Source organism: Sturnus vulgaris, chromosome Z (assembly GCF_052056855.1).
Source record: "Sturnus vulgaris isolate bStuVul1 chromosome Z, bStuVul1.hap1, whole genome shotgun sequence".
Lineage (NCBI taxonomy): Eukaryota > Metazoa > Chordata > Aves > Passeriformes > Sturnidae > Sturnus > Sturnus vulgaris.
In genome coordinates this window covers 37,621,219-37,640,241 of record NC_142283.1, presented here as the reverse complement: position 1 = coordinate 37,640,241, position 19,023 = coordinate 37,621,219, and the positions used below count along the sequence as shown (strand labels likewise).

At 44.8% G+C, this 19,023-nt stretch overlaps 1 protein-coding gene across 1 annotated transcript in view; it reads left to right on the top strand.

Annotated features, from left to right (window-relative positions):
• Positions 1 to 19,023, top strand: part of PSD3 (pleckstrin and Sec7 domain containing 3) — a 104,804-nt gene that overhangs the window by 20,467 nt on the left and 65,314 nt on the right. The window contains exons 4-6 of the mRNA XM_014882376.2: positions 8,186 to 8,392; positions 8,494 to 8,574; positions 17,654 to 17,766. Coding sequence (XP_014737862.2) covers positions 8,186 to 8,392; positions 8,494 to 8,574; positions 17,654 to 17,766 — 401 coding nt within the window. The remainder of the gene's footprint in view (positions 1 to 8,185; positions 8,393 to 8,493; positions 8,575 to 17,653; positions 17,767 to 19,023) is intronic.

Genomic DNA, 19,023 nt, shown 5'->3' with positions numbered 1-19,023 from the left:
TCTGTGTATAGGTCATTTCCAGCAGTTTCTCACTTGGCACTCTGCTTATTCCTTCTTTAAGACAATAAAGTTTGTTGACAAATAAATCCAGTTTTGATTTCTCTCTCTGGATTGATTCTCTAAGTCTCTTCCCAGTTTATCAGTAGCCGCATGTTAGTCATAATTCTGGTTTTCGGTTTGCACACTGGTATTTTTGTCCAAAGTAGCTTGTGTTTGATTTTTCAATGTAGTTACAAGACTCAATACTTAGGAATCTAACATGTAACCTTTATACATTCATTTTATTTGTCTGACAGAGGTCTGGTAGAATTTTTTTGAGCTTTGAAGATTCACTTCGAGACCCAGTTGAATTTTTTCATTTAGTGTGAAATCTGCTGCGATCCCTATTTTTCTGAGTGGATGTTTTTTCACCTTCAGATATGCCTCAGCTCATGGGAGACTCTGGGACCTAGAAGACTTAGGTCAGTCAGAACACGATACTTCATATTTGCTCCCAACCATATGCCCAGGATAAGGAAGGTTATTCGAAGGGATGGCATTGGTTATTGTCCTAGAAAAGCAAATGCATCAAATGCATCTGCAGCTGGTGAGCAATCAAACAAGCTCTGGAGCCCACTTGCTGGCAGATAGGCTAATGCATCTGTCCGTTGTTGAGCCACTGCTAACCACAATATGCTGGCATGGATGTATGTTGAATCCAGGTAAAGATGAAGTGGCACAATTCACAGGGGTAAATTTCTGACACCATTAGCATTTTGACAGCTGAGGATTTGCCTTGTTAGTACACAGCCTAATAAGTTCTAAATGTTACGCTACACTTTTCACCTTGGTATTTCCTCCAGGAAGGTGTTACCCCTTTATCAAGGGTCTGGTGATACGCTGTACAGAGTTTGCCTTTGCTCTGGCTGATGAGGTGCTTGGAACACCAGTTTACTGCAAGTTTGTAAAGCTGTTTCTAGTTCCTAAATAAGCTGTTGTTTTAGGGAAAAAAAGGGCTGCTGACTTTTCGCCTCTTCAGTTCCCAGCCTCCTCTGAAAATAAAACAAACAAAACAGAAATCCAGGAGCTGACAGAGACAGAAAATAAAAAGAAAAAGTGGAGCAGCTGATCAGTTCGCTACACAAAGCGTCTCAGTATAGAGCTGTCAGCAGCTCAGCTTTTAAGCTGGCATCTGTTGGCACATCTCCATTAAAGTCAAAGCCATTTAGGTCAGGAAGGCTAGATTTGCCAAAATCGAGGCGTCTCTGCCAGCTCTGAGCTGGTCCCAAAGTGCAGCCTGCCGTCTCATCCATTAGCCATGATTGGCTGCTAGTCAAGCCCCTCTCCACGTTACTGCTGGTTAAGCCTCTTCTTCCTGTGTGTATGTGCTGGGATAGAGAGAGGCAGAGCCTGGCAGCTGGCAGGACGGCATAGAGAGGCATGCATGTCTTCAGATGTGATGCTGAAGCAGCGGTGAAGAAGAACAGGACACAGAGCATGCAGACTCCTTGCTAGCACAGCTGGGTGAGCTGTGGGTTGGTTAGTGGGTATTTTTTTCTTTATTATTTTTTCTTTATTCACTGTTCTTTTTGAGGACAGGTGGTTCATTTCGCTGCATGATTTCACTGTAAAGTTTCTGTGTGATACTAGTGCCAGTGTTCAAGTGCTTCATCGACGTATTGCAGGGAAGCCTGAACCAAAAGGTATAAACACATGTATTTTTATGCATCTGTTTTGTTCCTTGCCAGGGAGCACCAGCTGGACCAGATGCCTGGTTAATATGCTCTTCCTGAGCCAGTCTCCCAACAGTTAAACCAAGCCCAAACATGGTGGGGAAGTACTCTGCTGGCTTCCCAGTTTTGGTCCTATTCTGGAGGACCCCACAGGAGACTTATAGGGAAGGATGGTTATGTGGGTGCTGAACATAGGGATGGTGGCTCTTGACTCCTGGAGCAGGTGGGCTATGAGGGGAGAGCCTGGGGGTTCCTGAAACATGTAGGGGGTGAGTGTTTTCTGAGCAAAGTCACAGGTGTGCAGTGCATTTGTTGGGTCTGTTTTTAATTTTTATTGGGGCAGGTGGATCACATCCTGAGTTTGGGACAATCCTAATGCTTTCAAGAGACCAGTCAATGTGTCTGTGCATGTCAGAAATATCCATTGCAGAGAGGAGCCTTTGGGTACCCCATGTGGTGAGGACCAGGTTTTCACTTTCTAGGCATGGTGACATGAATGTGGTGAGTGTCCCTTTGCAAGCCCTAACCCTTGCCATAGCAATGTATAAACCCTGAGGTCAAAATGGAATCAAACCTGAAGTATTTTTAGCAAGACATTTGTACTTCAGGTGGCAGCAAGCCAGCATGTCTGTGTAATAAAGTACACGCTGTCTCTCGGAAGGGCTACAATCTTGTCCCTGCATGTGGCAGGACTTCTTGTTCTGATGCTGTGATCCTGTAATGACAATTGCATTTGCTGTATACAAGCCTACAGAAATGGTGTTTTCTGAATGCTTTAGCTGTTAGCTCCCTTTTTAACAATCAATAGGAACTATTTTAATGAAAGAAAAGGACAAATTATTACAGGAAAGGAAAGGTTATTTTTGAACAGCAGTGTGCATCTCAGCCCCTGAAGTTGACTTTGCATAACCAGTAGGGGATTACAGGAATTGTCACTTCTAACTTTGCTCCTCTCCGTGTAATGTGACAAGGTTGAGGTACTTTTTAAGAGATGCTTCATGGTTGTTCTGGCTTGTGGACACTGTCCTCGCTTTGTATGTCCTGGCTGATGCTGTGCTTGTGAGACATCCACTGAAATGAGTTGCAGCAAAGTGCAGCTGTGTCAATCCTCAAAGAGGGATCTACTTCAAAGCATGTCTTTGAAGAGAATCCATACGTAGGACTTCAAAGCTGATTAAACCATTTGGAGTAAAATAGCACACTGAGTCATCTGCTAGGGTAGGGCATTATTTTTATTTTCTTATTATTTTTCTCCCCTTCCTACAGTTGTATCTTGGAAGAGGCCTGGAGCTGAAGGTAACTGGCAAGGTAAATAATAGCTTGAAGTGCTTTTGTGCTCACTCTTTCTTGGCCCTAAAGAAGCTGGTTTGGAGCTGCAGCAAAGCTGCAGCACAGCTGTTCCCAGCCCATTTGTGTGGTCGGGTCATTTGTAGCAGGAACTGAGTCATCACATCCCACTGCTGCCGGGATTTCTTCACTTTCTTCAGTGGGGCTGTTCCTTTCAGAGCTGAGCTATTCAAGCACAACTTTTCAGGTCCTTTTAAACAAAATTCAGACTGTGGAACTGCTTGTGTCTGGTCTACTGGTGAAATGTGAAAGGATGTTGTTCACTGAGCAGCCACATATTTCCTAAGGGTTGCAGAGCAGGGATTTGTTTCTGCAGGGCAGGACTTAGAGGGTGGAGCAGAGGAGTGGGGGCAGGCACCTGACTGTTTCTGCTTTGTCCCTGCCATGCTTCTGAGGGGCTGTTGAACTAGTATTAGAGTATGCTTTTCATGGACAGAGTTGATGGTTATGGAGGGAATGCTGTCCTGTTTCAGAACTGGGAGGAGAAGGCTCAGAGTGAAAGCATTTAAAACAACAGGGCCAGCACTGTCTTGCAGTGGGTGATTATCAGCTTCACTGTGGCTCCTCAGTGGATGCCGTACCCCTGCTGAAAATAACATTCGTTTTGGCCCTAGCTTCAGCATGCCAGAATCTTTCTCCACCCTTCCTTACTTTTAATCATTGCTGTGTTTTGCTCTGATAGGTTTTGCTGGCAAATGCCTGACACAACCTGCTTTGGAGTAAAGCTGATGTTAAAGGCATGCACATTTATTTGAGAGAGAAAGTTGGTTTTCCTCCTGTTCCCTTCTCTCTTTCCTGAAAGTCTATGAAGGTTCCAGCCATGTCTTAACCTAAGCTCCCCTGCAATTGATACAACCAGTGCACTCACTCCAGACATGTGTGCCAGATGAATTAATGTTTCTTGGGGAAGGAACATATGCATCCAGGGGAGTCCGTGTGCCACAGAGCATATGCTGTGCATCAGTCTGGTAAAAGTGAGAGGCAGTGGTAAGCTGAGATCACTGAAGTGGCTGCGGTGAGGGCAGCACTTAGGCTGAGTTGTCGCACCCTGCCACTCAGTGTCAACTCTGAACATCACTTCTTTGTTAGCAGCTGGGCCAATTGTTCCATGCTTTTACTCCATAAAGGACAAAGCTAATATGCATTTCTTCCTTGGGACAAAGCACAGAGTTTTTTTCTCCATGGATTTGCTACAAAATGAAGAGCATACCAAGGTTTAAGACATCATAAACTTGTAGCCTAGTTTGGCCATGAGGGTGGACCACTGAGATATGAGGTGCCTGTATGATTATCATTGTTACTGGCCTTGCTGTGTTTTTTCTGGAAATTGCAGTCGTTCTTCAATCAAACATTGCTGTATAGAGTTTCAGTTTTGGTGGTACCTGGAATGGGAGACGGGCAGTAAGTGAATCTAGAATATTCTCAAACAGATCAAGTGTGCTAAGTGCTGAGCATGGCAAGATTGAGATAGCTTGGCATTGGGAGCTAAATTGCTGTAGGACTAGTCTGTAATGAAATAAGCGAAGAAAACATTATAAAGTGCCTAGCAGTTATGGTGTATTACAGGAAGGCTGGAAAGAGCTTACGGTCTACAACTTAACATGTTTTATCTGTGAGCGTGGACAGGTGTCTACTGCTGTTAGAGACTATTGCATTTACCACAGCAATCAAATCCTTATTGAATTCCTGTAAATTCTGCTGGATATGGTGGTCACAACCTCTGTGCATTTTGTGTAGGTCTGGGGATGCTTTGACCAAAGGAGAAAGGATACATCAGGTACATTGCTGGGGGCAGAAATATCAAGGTCTATAGACCTGGCTTCTGGCCACAGCTCATGTGCTGTGAGACTAGAGAGGTCTGGAGTTTTTTGTACCTTCTGTTTTCTGTGTTTTCTGATAGCAGAGATTAATGTAAGTGTCTCTGGATAAAAATCAGCAGCCGTTGCTGGACAGGCAATTAGCAGTAATATCATTACAATCTCTTTTGGCCTTGAATCTAGGATTAGGGGGAATATAATATATTACATTTTTTAGCCTGCGTTTTTCGCTGGAGGTTTCTTATTTTTATGCGATAAAGAGTAAAGCTGCATGAGAAATCCATGTCCATCCTTCTCTGTATTACAAAGCCCTTTCTTGGCACTGTTTTGATGGTAATGCTGCTGTGGATTCTTTATGTGTAGAAACTGTAGACTGCAGAAGAGAGACTTATTTTCAGCCTTGGTTGCTCTTAGCTCTTGATTAGAATTCATTGTAAGCACTTTACAGAGGGAGGCAAATATTACTGAATTCAACAGATGAGTAAACTGAGGCATGGAGGGAAAATGATGCACCTGGAAAGCACTGAAAGTAAGAAGAGACATCAGCCTTTTCCCTGAGTAACCCTTGGAGCCTGCTAAAATATCCTGCCCTCAAGGCAGTTTGCACAGCAGCCATGCACAGGGCATCTGCATTTCCTAAGCTGTCAGTGATATGAGCACTGAGTCTTCAAGCCACCTAAAGCCACCTGAGAACTGAAGTCTCACTTTTCTGCTAAGAATCTCTCATTTCCCCTGAACAAGAAGCTTATGTTACAACCTGTATTGATTTGACAGCCTTTTTATACTTCATACTTTCGTATGAAGTACAAAAAGAACTCACTTAGTACTTACTTTTTGTACTACGTACAAAAAGTACTTACTTAGCCCTCCTTTGTATTAAGTAACAAGCTAATCAGCTGTCAGAATTAACTACTGGAATAGCAGAAGGAAGCTTTGCTTACTCTTCAATGCATATACGGGCGCCCTCAGTCAGGATGAAGCTTTAAATTGGAGAAGTTGGAAGACAGGTATTCTTCTGTAGCCCTGTTGACTACTTTTGGCAAGCAGGGGAAAGAGCACACCTTCCCTCTTGTTGGGTGTTCCTCCTTCACATCCCAGCCATGGCTCCGAGAGGCAAAGCAGAAGCTGGGAGTTTCTGTACTGTTAATTTCACTAAGTGGCAGATGCTGGCACTTCCTTTCTTTCTAAGCTTTTGGTGGTTTGTGGTAACGTTGACTCTTGTACTGCAGTGGTTCCTAGCAGAGTACAGATGTTTCTTGTCAGCTTTGGCCATCTTTCAGGGCTGTAAATGCTACCTTTAATAAAGAGCAGTGGTGAAACAGGACTGTGATTTATAGTGAGGTGAGGCTCTGTGAGTTGGCATGGCTTTTGAAGCAGCATTTGTATGTCAAAGACTGTAAATGTGTTATCTCACCTGGGTATGCCTTGCTCTTGTCAATTGTTAGGGATTGGAATTTGGAACAAGTCGTGCCTGATTTGAATGGACAAGGTGTTGGTCAGGGCTTGTGTCAGGGTACTCTGTCATTTGCTTTCTTCACAAGTTTGGTATAGGCCAAATTTAGAGAATTTCAGACATTGGCTAGTGGTTTTGGGTAGGACTGAGGATGCGTTTTCCACAACAATTATGTCAGAAGGGGCTTTTTTTTCCTAGGATAACTGATGGGCAGTAATACTAGTGTTGGAATTGTATTTACAGTATTAATTTCCTACTGGGCATTGAGACTGACTCCCTTTTGTTATAGCATCATTTTATTTACACAGAAATAAATACAAACCAATGCAAATCCCCAGTTCTTGCAGGAACAGGCTAGATTTCTGTTTTCCCTAGATACTTGATAAAGAAGTTGTACCCACAGGATGGATGTGTGATATTTCTGATGTTGTTAGCAGCACTGAAAGGATGGAAACAGAGGTAAAATGGGCAAATCTCCGTTCTGTACATGTCCTTCTCTTAAACCATGGATAAGAGAGATAGGAAGCAAGTGATGCTTTGTGGCATGCGGAATAGGAAATATTTTAATTTTAAGCTCACCTTAAAGATGAAAATCTCATCTTTGAGGAGTTAATAAGTGGCTAGCAGACATTTGAGTAAATGGCTAGACACTTGTTACTGGAGCACAGCAGTCAGTTGTTTTTACCATGGCTTGTCAAGTCTGAAAATTACAGTGGTGTGTGAAGCTGTTGTATGTTGTTTAAAGTGCTGAGGTCATCTTTAACTCATTCCACTCATACCTGCCCTGTGGATGACCCTTGCTGATCATTCATTAGCCCTGTGTAAATGGGGTTTTATTAGAAAGAATTTCTGTATAGTATGAAAATATAGAAATAAAATAAAAATGCTGTCAAATGCACACACACATATACACAGAACCGAGATTTTGCAAAGCTTTTCATGCCAGTGTCAGAGAAAAGTTAAAAGGTTAAAAGCCTGCCATTCTGCAGGGGTGTGTATATGGGGGTGCCCTTTTTGGTGTTATGGCCTCTTGCCTCTTTCATGGGAGAAGCAAAGCAGGCACACAGCTCAGCCAGAGCATTCCTATTAGAGGTGGGAGGAATCTGTAAGTGCATGATTTTTCCTGAAGTGCCCTGGGGTTGCTATGCTGAGCATCTTGACTTTGAGCAGCTGGTGAGGGAAATAATTGCCACCATGAGGGAGCAGAAATGAAGCAAGGAGTTCTCCAGGCTGGCATGGGTGGTTTGTATCTTTCATAATCCAAAGTGAGCTCTTTGCTCTGAGTCCTGCTTTTTCTAGCAGTGCCTTCCGTGGGATGTCCGCTGCTCATGGGCAACGCAGAAGCCACAGAGAGTTTTGGTGATATTATTTTAGATTTAAGGAATTGTCTTGTTTCCAGGACAACTGGGGAAGAATGAGGAAGGGACTTGTTCTGACTCAGCTTGGAGTAAGTGATCACCCTAGCTTAATCACTGCATTTCCCCTGAAAAATGCTTAATTTCCTACTTGCTAAGAGGCCTCTTCAAGCCGAGCAAGCAATTGGGTTAAAAGATACTAATGCAAGAAGCACTCTAGTGCAGTTGTAGGCTGATAATAGCAAAGAGCTCTCTCTGAAATGAGCCCAAGCTGAGGATATTTAGCACAGTCAGAAGGAACGTCCGTATTTGGCTGTCTGTTAAAACACCCTTAACTTCTGCTGACTACTAAGTGAATGTCCCTGTTCTATACTTCTTCAATTAAGTGGATTTTGTTACATTGCGTCATCTTGCCTCCATACAGTTAATGGCCTTCTGTTCTAAGAGGAAACTCTAATGTTATCTTATTTTTATTCTTTCCATATTCTTTTAATCTCACAGCAATGTTGAACCACAGAATGTGGTGTTAGACTCCAGTGCAGCCATGGGGAGCAATGAACTTCAGGAGAAAGATGCCACTGGAGCCCCGGGCCATGATCTCAGCAATGGCAGCAGCAGCAATTTGGAAGCAGCCAGGCGCCTGGCTAAGCGCCTCTACCATCTGGACAGATTCAAACGCTCTGATGTGGCAAAACATTTGGGTAAAAAGTATGTGCTCATATGAGGCCTTTGGCCACATTCTTATTGATGGTTCTGCAGGAGTTCACTCTTGAATGATAACCATTACTTATTTCTTCACTTTTCTTCAGCAATGAATTCAGCAAGCTTGTGGCCGAAGAGTATCTTAAATTTTTTGACTTCACAGGCATGACGCTGGACTGTTCACTCAGGTACAACTATTTCTGGACTTCATATTCTTATTTTAGTAACAGTGCTGTTTGCAGTGTTGTCCTGATTTACATGGTCATCCTTTTGGAATGTAAGAAGATGAAGAGAGGATTGTGATGTATTTTGGGGACAAAACTTTCTTCTTCTGTTTGGCTTGGTGTGCCGCAATGCTGCTGGAGTGGTAGCCAGATGGAGAGGAAAATATTTGAGTGGCCCTGCTTAAGGATGGTCCTTTATACAGAGAAGCTGGAGAAAAGTGTCCAGTCACTAGCAAAATAGGGGACTTGTAGTCTGCTAGGTGCTAGTGAGGAATTACAGTGTTGCTCACAGCCGATCTGCACAGACTTTCTGGCTGATGCTTTTTGGAGCTTACCCTACCTTGCTGCAGTGCACTATGACCAGGGTTTGGTTTGTCTCGGCAGCTCCTCTCTCTGTGCCTCCCTGAGGAATCCAGAAATGTGCAGAACAGCAAAAGCTTCTAGGTGGAGAAAGCTCTAGTGAGTTTGGTAACTGTCAGCATGGATGTTTGAAGACCCAGCCCTTCAAATTTCATTCCTTTTTACACTGGAATCAGATCTCGGCAATGTTTCTTTTCAGTGTTTTATTTCTCAGAAGTCAAAACCAAGTTTGTGTAGCAGTGGCCTGTTAGTGCAGTTGCTGGTGTTCTGGTGCTTAAGGGGATTTAAATGAGTTTAACTCATTTGACTGAGGTTACTTAAGTAACTGAGGTTACTTAAGTAATTTTTTTCTAATTAAAATATAGGAGGTGTGCATGCGCTTCTCACCCGCTTTGCAAATGTATTTCTGGGAGTCTGATGCCATGAGACCATAGCAGATCCAAGGCACCCACAAAGGCCTACCTTCTGAAGGCGGTAGAAATGGAACATGTTTGCACAAGCGTGAACTGCTTGGTCCTGAGGCAGGGGGAGTGGAGCCAAGCTGGAGCACCCACTCAGCATGGGATGGGAGCTGCTGGGCAGTAGAAGGTCTGCTGCTCTTTCCAGTTTTTAGCACCCCTGAAGTGTGATGCTAAATATACCCTTCTTTTAAATTGTGAAATCCAAGACATAATTGCTTTGTGGTGCATATGTAGGAGATCTCTGCTCCCTGTAGATCTCCTGTTAGTATTAATAGTTATGACCTTCTCTAAAATGTGCCCGGGCTCATGTAGGACTTAAACAAGCCAAGGGGTTGTTGAGGTTTCAAGAGTAGCTGCAGTATTTGCCAGCTACATGCCCTAAACATGCAACAGGAGTTAGGGACAAAGAATCATCCTGAAGCCAGAGGAAACTGAGGCATGCTACCTCATGCTTGGCAGAGAGTCAGAGGTAACAGTGCTGTTGTTGCTGGCTTGCTGACAAGCTGTGGTTTGTTGAGCATTTTGGAGGCAGCTGCTGAGATGTGTGCTACCTCCCAGCTGTGGGAGGCTCTTGTGCAGCATCAGTGACAAGTCTGAAACGTGGGAAGGATTGTTCCATCACTGTCCGCTCCCTGAATACATGTTGCCCATGCACCTCCTGAGTGGTTGCAACCGCTTGCAACCTCTGCAGGACTACAGGAGGGGAATGTGATGGGGTGACTGCTCCAGCTCCTCTCAATATCCATTCTGGAGTCCAGCCCTGGACACAGGGAGAGCAGACGTCAGGCTGCTCAAGGAACTCGTTAGTAAAGTTCCCTGAGAAAATGCTTCTGAAGGTGCTGGGATCCATCAGTGCTGGTCACCACCTCCTATGGGCACCGGAGCAGGCAAATCGAAAATGTTGGAAGTCAAGCAGATAAGGCAGAAGGCTAACTTGGATAACCAAGGTTCTTCTGGAGCTAACACAAAAAATCCAAGGTGTTTGTCCAGTGAGAGCAAGGTCAAGTGATGTGGGAAGAATACAAATTTGCTGCTCACTACTGTAGAGAGAAAATGCCAGCTGACAAAATTCAGCTGCATTTGAACCAGTTGACCAGTAGATGTGTGGGTCAACAAAAATATTTTTAAAAAGATAAGTCAATAGAGAAAGGCAATGCAGAATGGCTCAGTCCTTGAGCTGGAGGACCATGGCTGTGAGACTGATAAACTCCCACTTGTGTGGGATCTGCTGCTCCATCTGGATCCTCATAAGTCTACGGGGCCACATGGGATTTATCCAGACATACTCGAAGAGCTGTTTGATGTCTTTGTGAAGTCTCTCTTAATGATTTTGGAACGGTCTTGGGATTCTGGAGAGATCCCAATTGACTGGAAACTGTCTAACCTTCAAGAAGGGCAAGGATGACCCCAGAAACTATAGGCCTGTCAGTCTCACTTCAGTGCCTGGTGAAATTATGGAGAAAATTATTCTGGGAGGTATTGAAAAATAACTGAAAGGCAGTGCAGTGATCGGTCACAACCAACATGGCTTCATGAAGAAAAAGTCCTGCTTATCCAACCAAATTTCCTTTTATGACAAGGTAACCTACTTAGATGATTAAGGGAAGCTAGTTGATGTGATCTTTTAGGATTTCAGTAAAGCTTTTGATAGTCTCTCTCAGGACCCTTCTGGAGAAAATGTCCAGCCCACAGCTGGATAAACACATCATGTGGTGGGTGAGCAGCTGGCTAATGTGTTAGGCACAAAGGGTTACAGTGAATGGGGTGATGTCAGACTGATGTCACTGTCACTGGTGGTGTTCCACAGGGCTTCACCTGAGGCTGTGTGCTCTTCAACATGTTCATAAATTACTTGGACACAGGACTTGAACATATAGTAAGGAAGTTTGATGATACTAAACTGAGAGGAACCATAAAGGAAATGTCCTGCAGGGAGACTTTGATGAATGAGAGATCTGGGGAGCTACCAACTGTGTGAAATTTAACAAGGTCAAATGCTGGATTCTGCACCTTCGAAAGACTTGGAAACGAGCTGCTGGAGGGCAATGCCATGGAAAAGGACCAGGGAGTCCTTGTGGAGGGCAAGTTGAATATGAGTGAGCAGTGCCCTGGCAGCCAGGAGAGCCAGCTCTGTCCTGGAGTGCATCAGGCACAGCATCACCAGCCAGGCAAGGGAGGGGATTGTCCTGCTGTGCTCTGCACTGGGGTGGCCTCACCTCCAGTGCTGGGAGCAGTTCTGGTCCCTTCAGTATAAGAAAGAAACAAAGCTACCAGAAAGTATCCAGAAAAAGGGTGCAAAGGTGGTGAAGGGCCTGGAGGATAAGCCAAAGAAATGGCTGAGGTCCCGTGGTCTGTTCAGCCTGGAAGAGACTGAAGGGAGACCCCATTGCAGTCTAAAACTTTCTCAAGGGAAAGAGAAGGGGGCTTGCACTCTTCTCTCTTCTGTGGTGACCTGTGGCAGGACCTGAGGGAATGGCTAAACCTTGTATCAGGGGAGGTTTAGGCTGGACGTTAGAGAGAGGTTCTTCACCCAGAGGGTGGTTGGGCACTGGAACAAGCTCCCGAGGCAAGTGGTCACAGCACCAAGCCTGACAGAGTTCAAGAAGTGTTTGGACAGTGCTCTCAAGCACACGGTGTGATTCTAGGGGCGTCCTGTGCAGAGCCAGGAGTTGGATTTAATGATTCTTGTTGAGTACCTTCCAGCTCAGTATGTTCTATGTTCTCTGTTCTTCCTGTGGGCAGTAACTCATCCCTGTGGTCCTTGGCTGAAGCATTGTGCTCTGAGAGTGAGGAAACTGCCTTGTTTATTTACCAATATTCTTCTATTAGATGCCTCTCCAAGTCAGCTTCCACGGGGGTAAATGTGCTTCAGAGGAGGAGATAGTATAGGTCAGTGGTGCCTGGCATGAGCAGGAAGTATTGCTGGAAAGAGCCCAGACTAGGGTAGGAGACAGAAAGACGGCTAATTCTCAAAATGTACCTTGGGAGCTGTTGTGGGTTTAGGAACAGTATTACCCAATTTAATATTCCCACTGAAACACTTGAAACCATGCTCTATTTGCTCCCTTCCCCCTCCCCATGGGGCACCTGGAGAGGAGAACTGGAGGCACAAAAGGCAAAGATTGAGGGTTAAGAACAATTTACTGGAAACAGTAAATGAAATAAGAAAATGAAGGGTTACAGTGACAATTATAGAGTGTACAGAAGAGGTGAGTGATCCACATGCAAGTGCTCACCATGTGGAAACCAGCAATACCTCAACTGCTCCACCATGCTACCTGACCAGAAAGGATGCCTCCCCCTACTATCCCTGCACATGACCTGAGGTGGTACAGAGTAACATCAGGCTCCTAGGCTACTCCTGTAGGCTCCTGCCCCTCCTGGCTACTGCAAAAATTAACTGTCCTGGCCGGAATCAGTGTGTTTTCCACCCCTTATCTTATATCATCTATATCATGTCCAGGCCCTACACCTTCCAGCTACATATATTTGTGTGTATATATATAAACGCAAGCATGAGTGTCATTTCCATAGTTAGTGGCTGTCCTTTCAAGATGTCTGTTAAGTTCATTTAGTTCATGACCGTGGGTTCTGTCTATTCTAGATGTCTTCCAGGGCAGGAGGGCTGCTGTGCTTTTGGCTGGTTGCAGTCTGCATCGGGAGCTCATGACTGGTATCTCTGGAGCAGTCCATATTCATTCTCCATAGTAGTTATGGCATACAGTGGCAAACAGTATTGTACAATTGAACATTACAGATCATTCTCACCCAAAATTGAATCTCCTTGGGGTACACCTCATATTTCCCCATCCCTCTACATTACCCATCAAGTGCCCTCAGGTCCTTGAGCAAAACCAATCCCATGGATGGATTTACCTTTGCAAAAAGGTAGAACTGATCCAGACCATGTTCTCTGAAACATTTGTACATACCACAGGGACTTCTTCCCCTGCTACAGTGTAGAAGTTTTGATTGGGCAGGACCAGCTTGATTGGTAGAGCCTCTTGTATTAACTAATGAAGTAGCCTTTGCTAAAAGCAGGTTCTCATGTTTGAAGGTGCCATCACCCATTGCTTTCAGTGTAATTTTTAACGGTCCATTGTGCTATTCAATTTTCTCAGAGGCTGGTGCATATTAGGCAATATGTTATACCCACTCAATCCTGTGCTTTCTGGCTCGTGTGTCTCTGGGGCTCTTTTTGAAATGAGTCCTGTTAGTCCAACTCAGTTCTTTCTGAGGTGCCATGCTGCCAGAGAAGTTGCATCTCAAGGCCCAGGATTGTGTTTTGGGCCCTGGTGTGAGGGTTCATCTCCCCATTTCATGGGGTTCATCTCCAGACATCCAGTGGTTGTTTCCACCCATGTCAGCATGTAGTGCTTGCCTGGGTGGGCTTGTAGCCATGTGATGTAACTAATTTGCCAGGCTGTCCCATGTTTGTATTTCAGCCACTGCTCACTGTACCAGAGGGGCTTTACCTGCTTGGCCTGCTCGATGGCAGCACATGTTCACAGCCACGGGTAGCTAGGGGGGAGCGTCCATGGTTAAGTCCACCCGTTGATCACAAGCCCACATGTATGTTGCATCTCTTCTCTGATGACCTGAGGCATTGTGAGCCCACTGAGCCAGAAGTCATTTGTTCTTAGATTGCCAGTCCAGATTAACCAGACACACTTTAATCTTGGTGGCCTGATCCACTTCTCCATCGTCGTGATGTTCTTCAGTAGCCTGACTCTTGGGCACGTGTGCATTTCATGATGTACTTCTACAGCCAGCTTCTCTAGCAGGGCAGTGAGTTCTTGATTCATCAGCCCAGTTGGGTTTCCCTCCCTCTCCAATGCTGATTGGCTTTTTCTGTCAGTCCAGCCACCCCAACAAAGCATTTGCCACAGTCCACGAGTCAGTGCAGAGGTAGATTGCTGGCCGTTCTCTCATTCAGTGATATTAAAGCAGCTGGATGGCTTTCAGCTCTGCAGCCTGGCTTGATCCACTTTTTCCTTCAGTAGCTTCTGTGACTTGTCATATAGGGCTCTCTACACCTGCTTTCCATTTTTGATTTGTCCCTCTCAATAAAGAGAGGGTATTCTTTTTCATTTTTAGGTAGATTATTGTGTGGGGCCGTTGCAGTATGTGTCATCTTCTCCTCCGATGATGATGGTAGTCTGAAATTTTCACCTTCAGGCCAGTTAGTGATGACTTCCAAGATCCCTGGTTGATTGGGGTTTCCTGTTCAATCTTGCTGTGTGGTCAGAGCAATCCAGTTACTCCACAGTGGCACAGTGTGTTGCAGGGACTTTCCCTTTGAATATCCAGCCCAACACTGGCAGCTGGGGCACCAGGAGGAGCTGTGCTTCGGTGTCAATCACTTCTGAGGCAGCTCCAACCCCTTCGTAAGTTGCCAGTGTCTGTTTCAGTAGGGGTTGGAATATTTGTATTCCCAAATCCAGAACACCAGGGGTCGTCGTCGAGTCTCCACATGTACCTTTTGCCAGCGACTCCAGGAAGGACCGTTCTTCCCGGCTGCACTGTGGAGCATATTTTTTACATCTTGTAGTGTCCTGACTGGCTACTGCATGAGCAATCTCCTGTTTAATTTGTTCAAAATCTCATTATTGTTCAGGACCCTGCTTGAAATCGTTCTTCTTTGCGATCACGTGATAGAGAGGTTTTATAATCTGACTGTAATCTGAAATGTGCATCCTTCAAAACCCCACAGCACCTAGGAAAACCTGTGTTTCCTTCTTGCTGGTTGGTGGGGATATAGCTGCCATAGCTGCTGTTCCATTGACCATGTCCATTGGAATCTGATGACATCCATATTGCCATTTTACTCCTAAAAACTGAGTTTTCTGGGCAAGTCCCTTGACCTTACTTTGCTGTGTGGCAGAACCAGCCTTCAGGAGTATTTTGGTTGTCTTCTTGCCTTTCTCAAAAATTCCTGCTGTGTTGCCCTGCATGGTCGTGTTGTCAATATATTAGAAGTGTTCTAGGACCCTTTTCCACACTTCCTTTTCCAGTGCAGTATGGAGTAGTCCAGGATAAATAATGGGGTTTTGTTTCTACCCCTGGGGAAGTTGGTTCCAGATGTATGTCACACACCTCTGAGTAAAAAACGGAGGCCTGCACCCTGCTGCTAAAGGAATGGAGAAAAACATGTTAGCAACGTCGATGGTGGCACCACTTGACTGCTTTGGACTCCAGCTCATACTGAAGTCCCAGCATGTTGGGCACAGTGGCACCCAGTGGTGGTGTGACTTTGTTAGGCCATGATAGTCTAGTGGTCCCTGGGCTTACACAGGGACCATATAGGACTGTTAGAGGGTAAATGAGTCTTGCTGACCACTCCTGGCTGTCCAGTTCATGGATCATCTCATGGATGGAGGTCACAGGGTCCCAGGTGGTGCAGTATTGTCAATGCTGCAGTGCTGTGGTAGTGACTGTACCTGTTGTTCTTCAACCCTCAGCAGTCCCAAAACAGAGGGGTCCTCTGAGAGACCAGGCAAGGTATTCAGCTCTCTCATTTCCTCTGTCTCCACAGGAATCCCCAAAATCCTAACAATGCCTTTTTGGGTCCTTGGAATATCCTCTTCTGAGGTATCCTGTGCCAAGGATGCATGAGGCCTCTGGGCCAGTCACAGTGGGGTGGTTTTGCCATTCATTTCCAGCCAGGCTGTCTCCACCTTCCAGTGCAGTCAGCTGTTGGGATCCCCTTGGCATCCCAGAAAGAGAAGGATTCTGTCCCCACATATCTTGGTGGCATCAGAGTACATTGTGTGTCGGTGTGAACAAAAGCCTTACACTCCTGTGTGTCTGATGTGCCAGTGCACTGGATCCACACAGTCCAATACATCTGATTGTACCATTCTTCTACCTGGCTGGGGCTCTGTAGTTCTAGTAGTAGTACATGTTGCTCACTTCTTGTAAATATGAGCTGGGAGTCCCTTCAAGAGGATCAGAAATAATGTCAGCCTTTATATTAAAAATTAACTCTGTCCTGGCCACAACCAGGACAGGAGCACAAAGTAGGAAGGACAGAGAAACCCTGTGAAGATTCACTTGCATCTACTTGTGAATAGGATTATTTGCAATACATTATGTGTGAAATTAAGTTATTACCAGGCAGATCACACTCTCTGTGGGTGTGAGATTGTTGCAAGTACAGCTTGTCTCTGACCTTACATCAGAGAGAAAAAACTAAAGTTTGTGCATCGAGATTAGATAGATTTGAATGTTCCAGGAATATATTCCATTCCTCTCAGACCTGGTGTTAATTTCAGTCTCATGGCATGTTTAAAAATTGTCTATTAGACAGTCATTCTGTATGTCTTCTTACTTCAGATCCAGAAGGTTTGTGTTTTTCAGTATTTTCTTAGAAGCATCCTGATAAATTAATGCAGAAGGTCATCTTTGGCTGTGAGATGCAATTTTTTAGTGGGAAGAATTGCAATCTGTTTAAGAGGAGGGGTGTTCAAGTAGGAGAATAGAAGTGAAAGATCTGTGTCCTCCCCACCTCTCTGCACAGGCTTGCTGGCTATATCCAGTGGATGTGCCCAGATACGCACCAGCCCTGCACCCTGGGCTCTCATGAGCAAGAACCTCAGGAGGGCCAAGTTACTCCTCCTCCTGTTGAAGCTCAGTGGGAGATGTTGCAAGTCTTCTGACCTTTTGCTCAGATATTTTCTGCAGGTCAAGTAGTCACACTCCTCCCTCACTGATGTGGTCCTGGCCACTCTGATAAGTGACCACACTTTGGCTGCTAGCTGTGAGTGCTGTGCACTTACTTGACTTCACTACCTGGAGTAGCTTCTCTGATTTGGAGAGCAGTATTAATGAAGTAAAGTTAAAAGGTGCAGGGGTGGTGGGCAATTAGAAGACAATAGAGAACATCCTGGATATCTTGTCATGCATAAAAGATGCGTGTTTCAGTTCATTGCCCAAAGAAAAGAAAATTAAAAGTAAGAACAGCTCTTTCAAATGGTGAATTACTTATTATTTTATATATTCTGTGGCTGAGACCAGTGGTAATTGAAAGCTTCCTTATTTACTATAATGTTGGAGTTAACTGCACGCAAAATGATAACCCAATTTCCCAGAAAGGCTCCTTGGAACCGAATGTGTGCTTACGTACTTCTTGCTATGATGTGTGCTTTGCTCTGTGCACTGTGTGAAACAAAAAGAGATTTATTACCTTAATTTCACATTTTTTTTTCCCACTGATCTTTTAGGAGTTTCTTTAAGGCCTTTTCACTTATTGGAGAAACTCAGGAACGAGAGAGAGTTTTAATCCACTTCTCCAGCAGATACTACCAGTGCAACCCAAATGCCATTTCTTCTCAAGGTAACTTTGTTTCTGATACTGAGATCTTTGCTTGTTGCGGTCTTCCTTCATTCTCACCTTCAATAGCACGCACCGTGTATGCCTGGAAAATGAAGCTATGTAGTCACTGTACCACACTTTAGAGACTGTCTCTGGTAAGCATCGAAACCCTCAGAAGGAAGGGTGTTTAGCCCTCCTCAATATTTGTTTAGCCCTCCTCAATATTAATCCTCAGTTATGGCACCTCCAGATTTTTTCTCAGTTGTAGTTTCTGGTCTCACTAGCTTTGGTGTGTTGGTACTTGTACTCATGTGGGCAAGAATAGGTCCCATGTCAGGTGGAGGAGAGGCTGTTCACTTTCAGTGCTCCATTCAGCACTTGTGTCTGCATGCACTGGCAACAGGTATGCGAGTTCTTGCCAGTTGTGGGGGTGAATTTTGGGTACTGTATCCAGACCCTGGCATGGTTTCATCTTGACTAGCTAACATCAGAGTGCTCCTCCTTGCCAATGTTTTTTCAGTCAGTTTGGAAATAGATGATGGAAACAAACAAGCACATCTATCAAACCTAAGAAAACTGGGATTGCAGAAGAGGACAAACTGTCTGCTGGCATAACTGCTGTGTTCAGCCAGACATGCTGGCAGAGCCTTGTAGCCCTGTGATTGCAGCACACACTGATCACACACTGAAGGAGGAGGTTGAAAAAGAAGGCAATGACTGGTTTAGTTGTACCTTTCATTTCAAGTGTGAGAAAGAGCTGCTACACTTGGAGTACCACTGCTTCTCCTTACACCTTGCTTTGTGACCTGCCCATGTTTCATTGAGATGATGTTTGGGCATTTTGCACCTCTTCAGCTTTACTGGCTGTCCTTCAGGGGAGGGAAAGAGTTAGGACTAAGACAGGATCTGTTCCTGTGCTGTCTCTGTCCTACATATTGCCTTTCTTATTTCAAGATACTGCAGGCAGTCAGGTAGAGCAAGTGCATCATGTCCAGAGTGAAATAATGACTTGCCTGATGATCTGGCTGCCTTACTCTAGTCCAGGGTGCAAGAGAGAAATTGCAGCTTCGAATCCTGAGTAAGCTTTTAAATCCTACACACTTAACCTAGGGTCTTAGAACTATGTGCAGTTTGGGCACCACAGTATAAGAAAAGTACAAAGCTATCAGAAAGTATCCTGAAAAATGATATAAAGATGGAGAAGAGTCTAGAGGGGAAGACAGATGAGGAGCAGTGAGATCCCATAGTTTGTAGGGCCTGGAGAAGAGGAGACTGAAG